General features: G+C 34.3%; 1 protein-coding gene across 6 annotated transcripts; it reads right to left on the bottom strand.

Moving 5' to 3' along the window:
- Window positions 1-251: 251 nt before the first annotated feature.
- On the bottom strand, window positions 252-15,880 carry LOC144448857 (uncharacterized). Of its 6 annotated transcripts, none has more exons than XM_078139208.1 (9): window positions 15,733-15,880; window positions 11,345-12,952; window positions 11,068-11,236; window positions 9,882-10,054; window positions 9,251-9,383; window positions 8,567-8,710; window positions 7,889-7,949; window positions 6,657-6,731; window positions 252-4,526 (listed from the first exon to the last, which is right to left on the bottom strand). In XM_078139208.1, the coding sequence occupies exons 2-9, from the start codon at window positions 12,925-12,927 to the stop codon at window positions 4,261-4,263; spliced, it is 2,604 nt and encodes an 867-aa protein (XP_077995334.1). In that variant the 5' UTR covers window positions 12,928-12,952; window positions 15,733-15,880; the 3' UTR covers window positions 252-4,260. The 6 variants fall into 6 exon arrangements, with proteins under 6 accessions (XP_077995334.1, XP_077995298.1, XP_077995305.1 ...); XM_078139216.1 differs by adding an exon at window positions 5,474-5,498 and having other exon boundaries at window positions 4,479-4,526; window positions 11,068-12,952; XM_078139172.1 differs by having other exon boundaries at window positions 8,540-8,710; window positions 11,068-12,952.
- Window positions 15,881-17,454: the final 1,574 nt, after the last annotated feature.

Below are 17,454 nucleotides of genomic sequence, written 5' to 3'. Positions count from 1 at the left end.
TCTCCTGTTCCAGTGCTTCCCGAGCTCCTTAGCTATTCTTACATTGTGGTCAAAGAAAGATCAGATAAATTGGTTAGGGAACTAGCAAGCAACAAAATTTATGACTGTAAATTCATATTTATCAAGACATGCTTAGTGTGAAGGTAGTCAACTAACCAAATCAACTATGAATCTATGTCAATGAATGTAAAACACACATGTACCAAAGAATACACACTTCCACACTTTTTTCCATTAAAATACTCTCTGAATTTATTAATCATTAATACACAACATCATTTAGTTGATTATTTATAATTTACATACTGTTACATTATCCATTCAAATGACAGGTACAGTCTATCACAAACACACAATATACATTACCAACCCATGGTGTACTATGGTTAACATAAAACATTGCAGACAAGATGGTACATTTTAAAGATAAATTCAGAAGAGTATAGCATCTAAAAGTACAACTTTATTTCTACAAAACTTGGAATGAAAACAACAATCAAATAACATGTAATATCATAATTGTAAATGGGTGTGATGGAAATCCATTTCAAGTGGTAACAGAACTTCTCTGTTATCTTGTACATACATTGGCATGGAAAATTCACATAATTTTGTCCTGAAATATCTAATTCAAAACACGTGAAGCAAGCACTGATTTGAGATATAGATCCTGAACCAGTTTCTTGATACATGGGTATCGGTCTCTGCAAGGCTGTTCTGTTGGTACAGGACAAATTGTTGAAACCTCTGTGATGATCAACATGATACCTTGGATTAAGAACCAAGTCTGGATTACAGATCTATAACCAGCACCAACTTAATATCCATGATTCCAAAACAGAATAGGACATCTGGCAATATGGCTGGACTATGTATAGAATTCAGGGCTGAAGGAACATTTGTTACGATGAACATTTACTTCTTCTATTTAGAATCAAACATGATTCTTGAAAAGCTTTATGCAGGATGGACATTTAAGTGTGCCAAATGAGATGTTGACAAACCAAACTTTATTTTTGTACAGACAAAGAAATCATACTCTCCATGACAAAGAAATCATACTCTCCATGAACAATCTTAGTTATTGTTGTATTCCCTGCTCAAATATGCTTTAAATGTCTCTGTTAGTATGAGATTAAAGAAACTGAACTGTGAACAGGTAGGTAATGAGATTTCAGTGTTTTAATAACTTGGTTCTCACTTACATGTTTCCATGCATTGTAATATTTCTCTCACTTCTATTATAACTGTTACATTCATTACTATATGTTGTCTTATTATTCTAAGAGTCTTTACAAACACTAGAGGTTTATCCTGTTCACAATCAGAAAGAATAACTGCACACATTTCTGTTTATTTTGCTCATTCTCATTTTTTCTGCTACAGACATAAATTTCAGGCCCCCTCTTGGTAGGTACTGGTGGAGAATTTGCATCTAAACTCTGTTATTGTTTATATTGAAAACAACAATATTCAGAGTGGCTTTTAATTTCAATATCATATTTTGATATCTGTCACATTATGACTGATCATCATGATATAAACAATAGGAGGCATGCCCCTATACAATCAATTTCGATTAATCCACTTGATATGGTATATTTTGTGAGTGATTTACAGGGTTTGAAATCAGTGAATACTACACCCTAGGAAGTTCATATTGATCTTAAACTGATTACACTCAGCTAACACTTTGTAGAAATGGATTTAAAAATACAACAGTATGTGTATTTTCTTTCATATCACATTTAATTGTTAATAGGTGTACTGTTCCCCTGAAAATATCATATCTACATTGCCTAAGATAGGACTTTCCCAATTACAACTATCCTTCCAAACTGTCCCCCCCCCCTCTAATGTTTAACATTACACAACATAAAATGATGAAAAGATTTCACACTTGCAGAAAATACAATACATTAAATACTTTCTTTCTATTGCACTGATAAAAATAAGGTATCAATAATGCATAACACTGACAATGAAATGTTATGTATCCATTGTCATAGACCACTTGGTCTTCTGATGGTTATACTATCAAAAATCTCATTCTCTCTTCCATTTTCTTTCAACCAGAGAACTTATTCTGGCTTGTTAGACTACTTGTATCATGCTGTTCAATAATATTTTGAATTCAAGGTGATCCTCTATACATACTCCTACCTGTTGTTATGTTTTACATGTTGACCGTAGAACACAACATACCCCTGACAAACAAGAGTTAAGAATTTACTCACATTTTGAAGTGAAAATTTTATAAAGTAATTAATCTTAGTCCCAACAAAAATAAAGAAATGGGTGGCTGAGGATATTGGGTTAAATTTCAACTTCTGAAATGTTGAATTCAAAGTGGACCCAAAAATGAACAACTGGTAAAATAAACAGATTATCTAAATTTGCCATTCTTGTGAAGGTCTTGCCATAAAATTAAAAATATTTTGGAATTTGATTTCTATTGAATTCAGCAATTGAAATATTTCCTTCCTTTAATTCATAGTTTTGTACTTCAGTGCCACCAAGTTTGATAAAATATAAGAATGCTTCCTTATTTTAATGTAACTGGAAGTTTCAATGTGCATATACAGCACTTCCTCCTGTGAGTATTTCCTGGTACAGTGGGCCCAACACATAAGGTATTCTTCCTTATTTTTTGATAAATTCCCTAGCAAGGAAACAATCAAACATTTACTACATGATTTGAAGATGCACTGTATGTAAGTATAACCAGGAAGTTAAAGAGGTAACCCCTATTATCAATATGAGCCATGCAAATAATCACTGTACTATTTGAGGTTACAAACACAAATAATTCACAACCATTTTCTATAGGTGAACTTTTTGTGCATCTTCTTTACTCATTTGATTGTCACCCGATAACTACTAGCTCTATAACACTAAAAGAAAATTTTGTAAATTTTATTGTACATAAAGAATGTCTACTATAAAGTGGTGCTTTGATATGTTAGGATAATGCTGTTAACACCTAAGGATCTTGGCTAACCCATCCTTGGAATGTTACATTCAAATGAAATTTATGTACTATATCCCTAGAACACTCACTTGTTTTCTGTTATTACTAACTCTATCTATATATAGCTGCCTGTTTGACAGATCAAAACATAACACAAGAATAGATGATAACAGTTTTCTATAACATAAACAAAGTTTTATAACAATATGCAACTCACTATTTTCAATTCCTTCATAATATTGTCTTGCCAAACCTGGCTTTATGGAAAAGAAAAGGCTTGGCAATCGATGTTTTGGGTGAATCATTCATAATTTGTTTCTACTGCAAGTATGTATGTATTAAAACACTGAATTGATGAATCAAGTGTTTTCCACTTCTCTTGGCTGTAATTTTCAACAATACATGACCCGGGGTGAACAAATCATTTTGTGCACTGGTGGTCCCCAGACCAGTGGCTTAAAAAATCCAGTGGTCCTGCTGAGAGAATTAGTGGTCCCAGGTCCCACTAATGTGAAACATTAAATCTTACCAATGAATCTCAGTGTATATTCAGACGACTTTTTAACAGTTATTAACAGTAAGGTACTGGTTCGATGGACCAGACAAGATAAAATTTGTGTGGTCCACACACAAAATTGCTAGTCCCGGACCCAGGACCAGTGGATTTGTTCACCCCTGATGACGTGTACTGTTTAAGACTTTATATTCTTAGGTGAGATATTGAAAACATGTAGGGCTTTACTGTAAGTTTTTTGCGAAAATCTTAAAGTAGCATTCAAGAATATCATCTCCTAGTTTACACAACAAACTGTTCATCACTGTTTTACTCCTAACATGTTCTAAAATTAAAATTTTTTAAGAAGTAAAAGTTAAACAATTAATAAGGGACTGACTCTGGATATGCTTAAGACCTTGATTAATGAGATAAGGACATGCAAGAAAACTATGGGGTTGTTAATTTCATTTTCACTATGATTACACTGTGGTTAGAACTTATAGACAAATGCTCCTAATCAGCACACATGAATCACGTAAGTTTATGGTGTGCAGTACGGATACACAAACTGCATGAACTGATCAACAGCAAATATGCTTCACTTTCAATCACTTCTCAAAATGTACAAAATGGTGTGATACCAACACTAAGGCGAATTTAATGCACATAAAAGAAGTATTATTATTAACAGTCTGCTTTTCTAGAGGTACTCTCATACATGCTACTTGTGATATGCACACGTATCAGGTATTAAAAGTAACACACATACTGAAGTTGTCTATTGTTTCCACGGTTAGGCAGGACTAAGGCTACCACTACTACTGGATGGTTTGATAGGAAACATCAGTACTTTAGCATGCATGAAATCTAGACTGGGTAGTGCATCTAGAACTTTGGAGGCTTCTCCACTCAAACTAGCATCCCTTTTACCAGGCTTCTTGACTGTTGATGTGGCAGTGTTGATCTTGGCTAGGATGTCTGCAAATGGTTTGTTAGCTGGTTTGTTTGCTGGCATGGGTGGAGCTTCTATTTGTAGCTCAAGCAACTCATCTTCATAGACTGTAGGGGAGAAATGACACAAATATATCAGAATGTTATTGAGTGTATCATTCTGTCTCTTTTCTTCTGTCATGACTAAATGTAAATGGTAGATATTTTGTTTGCACTTTAATAAAAGTAATCACCCAGTATTATACAGATCTTCACTGAAGCCCAGAACTTTAAACAAATCATACACTCAGACCATTGTTCAAGGATCATACTTGGTTTCTATATTATTTAACTTTTTCACAAGTTACACAAAAAATTTTGAAACTAAAATTTGAAAGCACAGTGAAATTTCTGGCTAAGAAGTGGTTTCCATATCAAATGTTACAAAATCACAAGGTGGTAACACAAAGCATTATGCCAAAAGTATAAGAGACAAATGGTATCACTTTTCTCACCTTCAATCATAGCTTTGTGCAGGCAATATTGTACATATTGTTAATGTGTGTAGAATGATGTGTACATGTGAATTGATGGCCAGTGTCAGTGGTAGCTTTGTGGTAAATTACTTTAATATGTTACTTTACTGAATTATGGATATCTTCTTGTTCTCTTACACCTCAGCTCCTTGTGATGGAGCTACTTATTAAGATCTGAAGATCAACATATTTTGTGAAAATGCAGGTTTGGTTTCAGCCTGGTGCATGGTGGGATGAAGCAGTGGAAAAGTATGGATCTAGGATGGTGGTAGTAAGCAATGGCTCATGACCTCTATGGCCAATGGCCTTTGAACTGTTGTCGACCTTTGCTGCAATGAAGGGGAATCTTACATGGATGGTCTGGGAATACGCTGCCTCTACTTTTTTGAGACGGAAGCAAATGAGCTTAGATTAACATTAGTTTTCATTTGTCTTTGCAACTGATAACACATACAAGTTGATTGTAATGAATTAAATAACATAACATTAATTTTGGCATTCAAGGCAGTTTTTTCTTTGACTGTAGAGAGCCAGACATACCTGCGATATGGCTACCACCACCATCCTGATACAAAGGCAGCACATATGGAAGGAATTGAAGGGGGAAGATTCCAGAAGACATGACACAAATGATCAAATAATTCCCAAGACCAGACAGAAACCAATGAGGCAAGGCAAGGTAAGGCAAGGTAGGGTACACCATAGATCACACACTTATTAGTATTACTGAGTACGGCATACTATAGTGCAAGCAAAACATGCCAGTCAGATACAAGAACATGCAAGACATAGTAAATTTAAAAAAGAAGAAGATAATAACTACCAAGCATTTCCAAATGTTAATGCCATGTTTTAGACAAGTCCTCACATGGAAGATATATTTGGCTAAGGGTACTACGCTAGTTTCAGTTTAACTTAAAAAATTACTCTTTGTCATCAAATTATGTGTTTATTAAAGAATTCACTATTACTGTATCTACGGACGCATAATAGCTTTTGATTGTACATCTGTATTACACTATTTACCATTCTATAGCCTTTAAATCATGCTTATACTACAGCTAGCTACAAATACTAAATAATATGATATCATCTTATCTTTAATTTCACTATTCCTTTCAGCCTGACAGAAAGAAGCTGACTTAACTGCCGTAATGCAGGTGAAGCTGTTACCACTACTGCTGGGACTAAGTCACTACACTGCTGGGACTAAGTCACTACACTGCTGGGACTAAGTCACTACACACTACTATAAAAGGTATGGGAGAAGTGATAATACAGTATATGTATGGAACTGGTATCTGGGTTAGTTACTGCCGTACTAGAAATACAAATGGAATGGATAAAAAGACAAATAACAGATACGATCAACATTCCACAGTTGCATAGAATCAGTTTTGTTCTATGAAGTGTACCATATCTAAATTCAGAACAAAGTTCATCTTTTATAACAGTGGTTCTACAACATCGATTACTATCTTCTGACAAAATTGAAGAAAACATTGCTCACTTCAATTCAGTAAATAATTAGACTGACAAAACACAAGTGAATCCTACCAGTACTGAGTTCACTGTTTGACAATAGTGACTGTGCAGAAACAGCAATAAAATGTCAGTGATTAGTTTGAGAATCACCAAAAAGACATAAAAACACCTCAACCAGGGTTAGGGGAGAGAAGAGAAGTATCAAGCACCTGATAAGTAAATGGCAAAACAAAATTACCTGATTTGGTCTTGGTGTTAGTCTTTTTGTTGGAAGAAGTTTCAGTGGCAAAGAAGTCCAAATTAAGACTGTTTGCTGTGATACAATGAGAAGTATGACATGGAGAGAAAGATTTCCAGTTAATGGAAGAGGGGATTATCATAGTTTGCTGATGTTTGCATAAGGAAGAAGTATACAGAATAAGCATCTGATTAATCTTACAGGTTTTATCTTTGCTAGATGAATGCTTGAAGATGATAGTGAAAATATTCAGGTATAAACAGGGTTGTGTGTGTGTGTGTGTGTGTGTGTGTGTGTGTGTGTTCAAACTTGTGAGTGTGTATTTAAACTATTTCCAATATAATATTTTAGACACTGCTCCTATCAGAAACTCATACTTTGCTACTGTATTGCCAGACTTGATAGTTGAACGTTCTGGTTTCCCACTAAATGATGTTCATATTCTTTTATGTTTGTACTTTGGAATGAGAAGCAGTACGGCTCCATATTGGAATGGTTTATTAGTAGTGATGCTGACAAAGTGAAACTAATACAAAAAGTTTAGTTGTCATATTTCAGTGTTGACCCTAAACAAAAACCAAACAAGACTGAAACTGTCAGTCGGTTATAAATTGAACACAACAAGGTGAAATAATCAATCACGATATGTGCATTTTTACATTCTGCCCTGTGATTAAATAAAGGTACTGGTATGAGTCATGGAATTTCTCTTGAATCACATATACTTCACTTCTAAAAATGTATGTATGATTCAGAGAAATTTTGTAATTTCTTAATTGAAATTGGCACACAACCAAAATCACACCTGTTATTGAAGACTAAGATTTCCTGGTCAAAGTCCATCATAAGTTTACTAATTTACATAGAATATTTTACCACATCACGAATGCAAGCGTTTGAACTTTGACAAAACAATTTAAAGCATTCTTGAAGTTAGTGTTGTTCCTTTCTATAGACTTTACCTCCTATAACATTTGAAATTGGGAGCTCTGATCACACACATATTCAACCTAACCGTAAGATCATGACCTTTGGACCATCAACCATCTACTTCATAACTCTTGTACCACACACATAAATACCTATCACATATCTCACAAACATGCAACCATGTTCCCAAACAAAGGATTTCTTGGAACTATGAATTTGTTAGGAATATGTTGTGTCTGGTGTAATGCTAAAAATAGTTGTTTAGTTGATGCAAAGTGAAACTACAATGCATTCCTGCTTACCATCTAAAGGGTTAATAAGGCCGCTGCTGCTCCAATCAAACTCCACTTGGGGCAAAGGTTCCTAAGTTAAAGTAATAATGTGAAAGTCCTGATTAAAACTGATCAAGGTTTTTGCCTTCAAATATTACACAATTAAGCCCTCTTTTTATTTATGATGCCTACATGGATCAGCCATGGTGTTATTGCAAAGATTCACAACAACATGCAAAAGAATAAACATTGACAAATATAAAAAAAACAAAACAATACAAATTAATACAAGCATTTAATTGTATTCCATTAAACTGAGGATCAAGAATTTTAAAGAAATGAACTGTGCCCACATTAACCAGCAGTGTTTGTACAGGTTTGTATGAGAGCCAGCTTGGGTACGAAAGTAAAGGACCCCGTGACTCATGTTTGGAGTGTGCGTGTGACTATCAGCTTACACCACCTATGATTAATGCTTGGGGCTGGGTCATGGGGTCAAACAGACCATAGTAACCAGGGAATGTACAATGAGGCTGACTAGCAAGAGACAGAATATGACAATAAAACCATACTGTGATGACACACTTACAGGATTTAGCATGATCTTAGTTATCATTGATGCAGGACCTAAAAGCTAGTTTTCTGCCCCTATTTAAGCCATCACTATGTACACTTACTTACATGAGATGCATGCATGACATTGTATACCTGAGGAATGACATCTCTGTCAATTTCTTCTTGACCTTCCTCTTTGTCACCCTTCTCAGCCTTTTCTCCAACTTTCCTAGGTTGTAACATTGTCAGATTGGCAGCAAAGATTGGAACACCTGATGACGACTTCTTGGCCATTAGCTAGGTAAAAAAAATCAACAGAAGATATCCCTAAGCTGAGAAAGATCCATGTTTTACTTTATATCACCTTCACAGAAAATTGTCTTTTTAAAAAAAATCATGTTAACAAATTTAGTAATGCTGTTCGATTTATGAACTATATATTGGTAGTTGATTTTTAATAAACTCAGTAGAAAAGAAAAGAAAAATAAATTATAAACGAACACACACATTATTGTCACTAGTCGTTGAGGGCTCACTTCGTGAATTAATAGTTTATGGTTATCGTTGTCACATCATTAAGATATACTGCTGGCAGCAGGACTTAGCTACAGAGTATTTATAAAGACCCAGTTCAGTTTAAGGTTACAATTTAGGTGTGCAAAACAAATGTCAGGAAAAGCTATATACTGAATTGGTCCAACACAAAAGTATAATCCTTATGGCTCCAATGAGAAGATAGCACTAATGTGACAACCTAGGATTGAAACCTTGGCCTTTAATAAGCATGTCTTATGGTACAGATCGATGTTATATAAATAATTCAACACAGATACTCACAATATTTCTAGAATCAATTCCAAGAGATTTCAACATGGTTTTGTTATTGGCAGAGCCTCCCCATTGATAGGTCAAGGCATTGGTGCTGTCAATATCTTTCAGATTATTCCAGATGTTCATATCATGTTCTTTCCTGTAAAACATGAATAATAATCCAAAAAAGATTAATAACCAATGACCACCCTCGTGTGATTTTTGTATGGTGATCTGATTTTAATACTGGAACAAGTCTCTTACACTGTTAATTCACATCAGTTCTCATACTTGGTTGATGTATCAACACATTTCTACAGGAATATCAAATTGTGATTTTTATGGCTATGTAGATAATGTTGTGGAAGTACATGATTTGACTATAATCAGTAGGTTCAAAGTATAGATAGATAACGGCCATGTGTTGCTCAGTCTATGGCCTATGTCTGTTACCAAGCATGCTTATCCCTGCCATTCTACTTCACTCTACACAAAATGTATACATGTGCTTTCAAGTAAATCTGTCAAGTTTATGTATACACATTAAACTATGATGGTCAGATTCTCACTATTTTGAGCAAAGGCTACACTACTGGCTTGATTTCATGTAGTCATGAATTCTGTGTCACTGATAGGAAGGAGTGTGAGTTATACTTACTTTTTAACACTTTTACTTCTATTAGATTTTACATCTATGGCTATATTTTTCTTCTTCTTTTTATCAATGCGGTCAATGAGCAGCTCAATAACAAGATCCGAGGCAATTGGATTTTTGTTGGTGGGTGGAAAACACACTGAAAACACACGCTCAATCTTGCTACCTCCTACTAGCTGTTGAGGAAAAAGTGCAAAATGAAACATGACTAAATTGATTACATTTTGATGATTCCAAAAAGTTCTTTTGGTCGGTTCAATTTGTGGTGAGACATAAAAAATATCAAGGCCTATTATAAACACATATCAAATTTGCAAATAACCTTCCCTTTCAGGTAATAGACAAAAGGGAGCAGTTGATATGGTCACTTGTAGTCTAGTATTTGGAAATGAAGTACAACAATGTATAGCAGAAGTTGCATTAATTCAAAATACATCTAAAATGTTAAAGAAATACTGCCAATACTGCTGAGTAGTTTTAGTATTTTGTAGTTTAATTGTATTTTTGACCAAAAAGAAACATTTTTAGACCTAATTTACATATTACTGATGGGATCATCAGGTCATGAACAATTCTTAATCTAAACATCCCTAAGAACACTCCCACCAAATTTCAGCCTAATCTGCTCAGTACATGTAGTTCTAGAATAATAGATTTTTGACCAAAAAGAAACATTTTTTTACCTAATTTACATATCACTGATGGGATCATCATGTCATGAACAATTCTTAATCTAAACTCCAGTAAGAACGTTCCCAGCATATTTCAACCCAATCTGCTCAATAATTTTGGAATGATATATTTTTGACCAAAAAGAAACATTTTTAGATCTAATTTGCATATCACTGATGTCATGAACAATTCTTAATCTAAGTATTCCTATGAATGTTCCCAACAAATTTCAGCCACACACACACACACACACACACACACACACACACAGACAGACAGACAGACAGACACTTTGCCATGCCTATAGCACTACTGAACCTTATCAGTTCAGCTGTGCTAAAAAGTAAAATGAATGGTTATCAGCTACTGTACTAAATGCTGTTACTTTTGTTTCCAAATAACTTTGGCATAATTCATGGCTCTTAGTCTTGTTCATCTTTATCAAAAGACATACACTGAGTCTGTGTTCTGTATATCAGTGTTAAAGTCTTGGAACAAATGTATATTATTCAAATACCTGAGTTTGTGATGGTGGTTCAGCAGAGAACTGTCCAAAACCAGAGTCACCACCACTAAAATCACCAAAATTGCTGGATGTGTCATGGATTTTCTGTTCTGGTTCTTGGAAAGCACCAAAAGCATCTTTCTGAGGAGTTTTGGAGTCACTAAAAGCACCAAAGTCCTCACTGGTAGCTGAAGTACCAGCCTCTATTGTCCCAGATGAATTGCTGAAAGCTCCAAATTCATCATTATTACCTAGTGTCATTTTTGCTGAGTCTTTGAAAGTTCCAAACTCATCATCAACAGTTTTAGTTGATTCCTTGAAAGTTCCAAATCCATCATCATCATCATCATCATCATTGGTATCTTTGAAATTTCCAAACTCATCCCCTGTATTTTCAGTTGATTCTGTAAAAGTTCCAAATTCTTTGTCCACATTTTTGGAAGAATCTTTGAAGGTTCCAAATTCATCATTATTTGCATCACCTTGGTGAGCATTACTGAAATGTCCAAAATCGTCCTGGTCATCATCGCGTTCCAATTTTCCCTTGGGTGTATTTGAATCTTGGCTCAATGATTTTGGTCCACTAGATACATCATCACCATCATCTGGAGTGTCTGATTTTGTATCACTAGATTCCTTCAAATTTCCAAATTCATCATCTTGTGAAGAGTATTCCTGAAAGCCAGACGGCTCATTCATTGCACTAAAACCATAATCATTATAAATACCCCCACTGTAATCAGCATATTCTGAAGAATTTTCACTCTTGTTTATCTCTAGAGTGTCTGTCTCCACTGAAGGTGAATGTTTACTGAAATCTATAGAATTTTCACCACTACTGGTCACATCCCTTAATTCATTAGTGTCAGAATGTTCAGCTGCTTGATGTATTTTTTGATGACTTGCCAAATCTTCACTCTCTTCATTCTCCACTTTGTCACTGACATCAGTGTTTTCTATGCAGTCCTCTGTTTTAGTGAAGAATTCCGGTGGTGAAATTGATTCACTTACATCCTGCTGACAGGTCCCTGAGTTAAAGTCTCCAAAACTATCATTGTCATCATCACACTCAGTTTTATTTTCAGAGCTTACTACACAATTATCTTTATTTATATGTTCCTCTTTTTCATCTGTCCCTAAAACTATATCTTGCAATGTGTTTTCACTGTTCACTGGCCCTTTACTGATGTCCTTGAACACTTCTGAGCTATCATCATGTTCATCTGTTTTTGTTTTAAAATCACCAAAATCATCAGCTGAACCAGTACATGCATGATTTTCTTCTATTGAGACAGGTTCATGATCTTGTTTTTTATCTCCGGCTGTTGGTACACCTTCTGAAGGACTTTGCAAAGACAAGGTATCTGGACTAGAGAAGGAATAGTTGCTATCCGAGTTGAAAGTTTTTCTATCTGAGCTGAAATCAGCATCAGTACTCATTTGACTTGTTGACCTAGATTCATCAGTACTTTTTTCCTTTTCTCCTGATTCATTACTGTCAATGCTATCACTTTTTAAATTGTGCTGTAGATGTGCGGAATCCATTTCAGACTCTAAAGAAAAGTCATCTGATGACTTAGCATTTGCATTAGCAAAATCTGCAAAGGCTGATGATGTTCCAAAGCTGGGAAAGTTACCATGACTACCATGGTGTTCAATGTCTGGGGGTGCTGACTGGAAAAAATTAAAGCCATCATCTTCACTTGGTGTAAAATGAGTGTCACTGGGTGAGTTTTTATCTAAGTCATCTCCAAACCTGGCACTTGTAAAGTTACCAAAATCATCATCATCTTCATCTTCAAAAGTTGGCCCATCAAAAGGTGGTGGTGAAGATGAAAGCATTGGTATGATATTTTTATTTTCTGCTGTCATGACTCCACTGTATCACTGTTGTAGCCTGGAGAATGAAGGAACAGAATTAGTAATTCTGAATCTGTTGTAATTAAAACTGAAATATTGAACAGCACTGTTTTGGCTGCCTAAATCCAGCAGATCACATGATAGTGTGGGGCACACATATATCTGAGGTTTCACTACTACGCTTGATAAATTATAGGTTTTCTAACAGCTCATATGTATATTGTTATCTGACACCATGTATAAAAATACTAACCTGGTGACCCTGCTGGGTAGAAATGCTATAATGTAATATGCAACAGCTTATCAATATAGTGTAAAGTACAAATAGCAATAGAATATACACGTCATTTTATGTTAAACATATCTTTCTGTGTAGACTGTCTGTGAAAATCAAATTGATGGGCATGTCTTTTTTTGAAAAAAATACACCATTTTGAATTTGTCATCTCTGTGTATTTGCAATAATTTGGACCTATCTGCTAATAACACTCCTTGTTCATAAGCAATGATAGATACAAATGCATTCATTCCATCTTAGTTTTAAGTCTATTATACTTTATGGACAAAAGTGACTTTACATATATAAATATCAGTGTATGTGGAAACAAATTTTCAGGAAAATTTGCTGTCACTCCATAGATTAGGCATTGTTCATTTTGTGTTGGCAAGACAATACCATACACTATTACAGTTTCAAACTATTGCATGGCTATACTTGCATTAAACTCAGGTTGCACATGATCATCCATTATTTTTCAGGTGTAGTCAGTTGAATTATCCCATAGGGTAGGAAATGTTTCAGATCTGATCTGAGAAAATACAGTATCTGTTTTTGGACCCACTTTTTGTTGAACTCCCTGATGTTCAATGGTGTCAGAGTACTGGTACTCAAACTAGGCATCACTTTCATGTTCAAACACATTCAATGTATTTATTTCTACACAAACTGTAAATACCCTTTGTACAAGAACTAATAAAAGGAAAAATACAATAATTCATCTTTTCAAATTCTGATGAGTGTCTTTATATTAAACAATGTACTGCATGCATAAATGAAACTTTGCGATCCCTAGTTTATAGTCATACTCATAGGACCAAAATCACAAAGCTAATGAAAATATATCTTTCACTCATTATGGCTCTAGAATAAAGTTCACCAAATTAGTCTAGGGTAATATTCATTCTAGTCATGAAGTGATGTGTGACTTTGCATATAGCATTACGATCTGTAAATTTAAATATGTACAAAGAAGGATATCTTGTTTCATATTTTCAATCAAGCGACACAAAGTGCATATGCAATGCCCTGGTACAACTGATGTGTCAAAATTAATTTTTTAATGCACCACTTCTTTCAATGTATAACCCCCACCCTCACATGGCCAAAATTAAGATGAAACACATTACTTTTTCAAATAAATTACTCATATCAATTGTTAACATGGGTAAAAGTAAAATTTTAATTAGTGAGTAGGTTTCATAAAAAGCAAATTAGGTCTACATCAGATTGTCATTATTTGTTTTCATATGTTCTGTTTTAAATACCCATATGGTGATTTGAATACAGATTCCATTTACAGACTGGATGACTCACTTGATGGAAGAGCTTGGCTAACATCTTAATCAAAAACACAGCCTATGCTTAAATCAAATAATGGTAAATGGTAAAAGAGACCCTTTAGAAAATTGTCCTGTTCCAACTAGGATGTTCAGTTAATCACTACATATTCTCTTACCATTTACAACTCAAAGCTCTGATGGCTTCTTAGTATAATATTACCTTGACGTACTCACTATCAAAAATGTATCAAAAATGTCAAAATATCGTGCTTTACACATTTTGGACTTCAACCAATCTAAATCATGTGCTTTGGTGAGGCACAGAAATGCAAGAAACCATACTAAATTCACAGAGACTGTTTTTCAATTACTTATGTTTGTTTTCACGGACTGTAAAATTGAGATTAGAAAAAATGTCACTGATGACAGTATCAAGCAGTCTCGTGATTTCTCTTCTTTACAATTTAAATTCATATTGCCATTACTGCAATTCTTAAATCACTCTTTTCTAGTTATGATATTATTGATAATTATTCTATTTCTAAAATATTTGCACAACAATTATCTTAATATTCTACATTTCAAATTTTTAAAAATTACCAGACATGTATGATGTACACAGGGCATCACAAAGACAATGGGTGACCATGTTATTGTTATTAATAACATATTACTATTATTACTCTGAGTAAAAATAAACACCAGCATTTCATCCTCAGCGTTTGGTACAGCTGTTGTTTCTCTTGCCAAAAGACCCACTGTACACCGTCAAATGAGTTGTCTTTGCACTACTACTACTGTTTCCTGGTCCAGGTCTTTGTGCAACTACATTCAATCTAGTATTTACTATTGTATTGTACTGTACAGCACTTTTCGAACAATAAAAGCAATACAGTACAAACGAAAATGTGAATTCATTCATATCAGACGTTACATGTAAATGGCGATTACCTGGCTGATTGTAAAAAAATTGTGATGATCACAATCACGAACAGTGCAACACACCCTTTTAGCTCCGGTCTACTTGAAATTCAGTTCAGATGTCAACGGCAATCTATCTATCATTTCTTGCAGTCATACCTTTTGAGATTAAGAGAGCTATATTCATGTGTAAATATGTATTTATACATTTTATTACTTCCAATGGTCAATTAGCAATATTCTAGCTAGAATTCTGGAACGCTGAAGTCGGAGATGGACATACCTGATAATGTCAATAATCATTTTGACTTCATCAGTCTGTTATTTCTCACTTACCTGTATCTGATGCTTAAGGATGTTGGACATTAAGTATCTGAATTTTATCGTTGCAAATAGGTTATTTTCCAGCGACTAAATTTGAAGAATAATAGTTTTCCAGGCGGAATCGTGTGGATACTTCACCACCCCGTTTCATCCCGTTCCACGTCCGCCATGAATATTTCCCATCATACACTAGCTTAAGACCGTTGAGGGCGAGCTACAAAACTGTCAGACGACAAGGCAGGGAAGGAACAGACGACAACACGACATCGCGACAGGTGAAGACAAGAAATGACAAATTTCTCCAATTTGTAAGTATGCTATCACTAATATTTATCAATTAAAAATCCAAAAATAAATACCCAACAAGCCTCATCCATATGGCCACTACGTTAATTTTCTTCATTTTTTTCAAACATTTTTTAGGCATACTTATAAAGTTATATGATATATTTTCTTTTCCAGGAGGTGAACATATTTTCTTGTTTCTGTACTTTTGATGATGTTTCTATTCTATTTATATTGTAAGAAATAATTAAATGTAACAAACAAGAAAGAAAAAAATCGTAAATTGAAGAAAAAGTTAAACTGTTGCATTATGCATCAGATATCATGTGTGTGATTCTTTATTGTGTTTGTATGATATTTCTGAGAATTTTGGGTATGATTTATTATGATTTGGGACATTTCTACTTACCAAAAAGCAGCCCACAATATATTTGTCAGCAAAGTCAAGTTTTAAAGCTGCACTAGCTGCAACTAGAATATTTAAAAAAAAAAAATGTTTCGTTAAAGGTACAATAACTCAAGTTACTGAATACTCGTAATATCATACAATCAGAACAGTAATGCGTCACCCTGTGAATAAACATATTTTTTGTAGGGCTCTCTATACACAATAAATCAAATCACAAATTGATTTTTGGGTCAACACCAAAAAATCAGCACCCTGAACAGCAATCATGATTTCAACTTGTTTCTGTACTACTTATGGATAATATCGACCACTGATTGACATATATAATGTTTAATTATTGGTATTTTAACAAACTCCAGTAAATGTATTGTGGTTATCTGGTTGAAAAATGATACTCCAGGTATAACTACTGGTAATAAAATTTTAACACGGTGACTGATTCAAAACAATGAGCTTTTGCTCAAGATTTAAACTTGCCACTACACTACCTACAGTTAATATTGACCACTAATTAACATAATACAATGTATTTTTATAAGTAATTGATCAATTTTTTGTGCCTATATCTTTGATTTTTTAATGAAAAAGTCACAGTTGCTGCTATTGCAGGTTAAATCATGACTGAGATTTAGGTTGTGTGCATGCACATCATCTGTAACATTCAATCGTTTGACACACCTACCAACAGCTAAGATAAGGGAGTCTTCAATATTTACAGGGGGAGGGCCGGAGGAAACAACACATTGTCTTTTAAGTAAAACATGACCCTCCCCCATTCTCCATTTGTAAAAAGTGACCCTCCCCTTTGTCCCATTTTGTAAAACATATACTGAACGTTAATCAATCTTCCCGTTATATGTATACATACAAATTAAATTATTTTGACTATTATATATTTGTACAGATAAAGTGACAAACAGTAAAAGACTGGCTAGTTACCGTTCTCTTATAATCATACACAGTCTATTTAGTATCTAAAACGTGCTTTCCATGTTGTGCATACTCTGCCTGACCTGGTCACTTGTAAAAGTTCAATGGTA

The sequence above is a fragment of the Glandiceps talaboti genome, chromosome 2 (genome assembly GCF_964340395.1).
Source record: "Glandiceps talaboti chromosome 2, keGlaTala1.1, whole genome shotgun sequence".
NCBI lineage: Eukaryota > Metazoa > Hemichordata > Enteropneusta > Spengelidae > Glandiceps > Glandiceps talaboti.
Note: the sequence above shows the minus strand (reverse complement) of the source record. Positions and strands in the feature narration are given on the sequence as shown.

Coding starts and splice junctions, on each gene's coding strand:
- LOC144448857 (XM_078139172.1), bottom strand. CDS start 12,927: ATGACAGCAGAAAATAAAAATATCATACCAATGCTTTCATCTTCACCA. Junction 10,055..11,067: donor AACCACCATCACAAACTCAG/GTATTTGAATAA, acceptor TTTCCTCAACAG/CTAGTAGGAGGTAGCAAGAT. Junction 9,384..9,881: donor AGAAGTAAAAGTGTTAAAAA/GTAAGTATAACT, acceptor CATGTTTTACAG/GAAAGAACATGATATGAACA.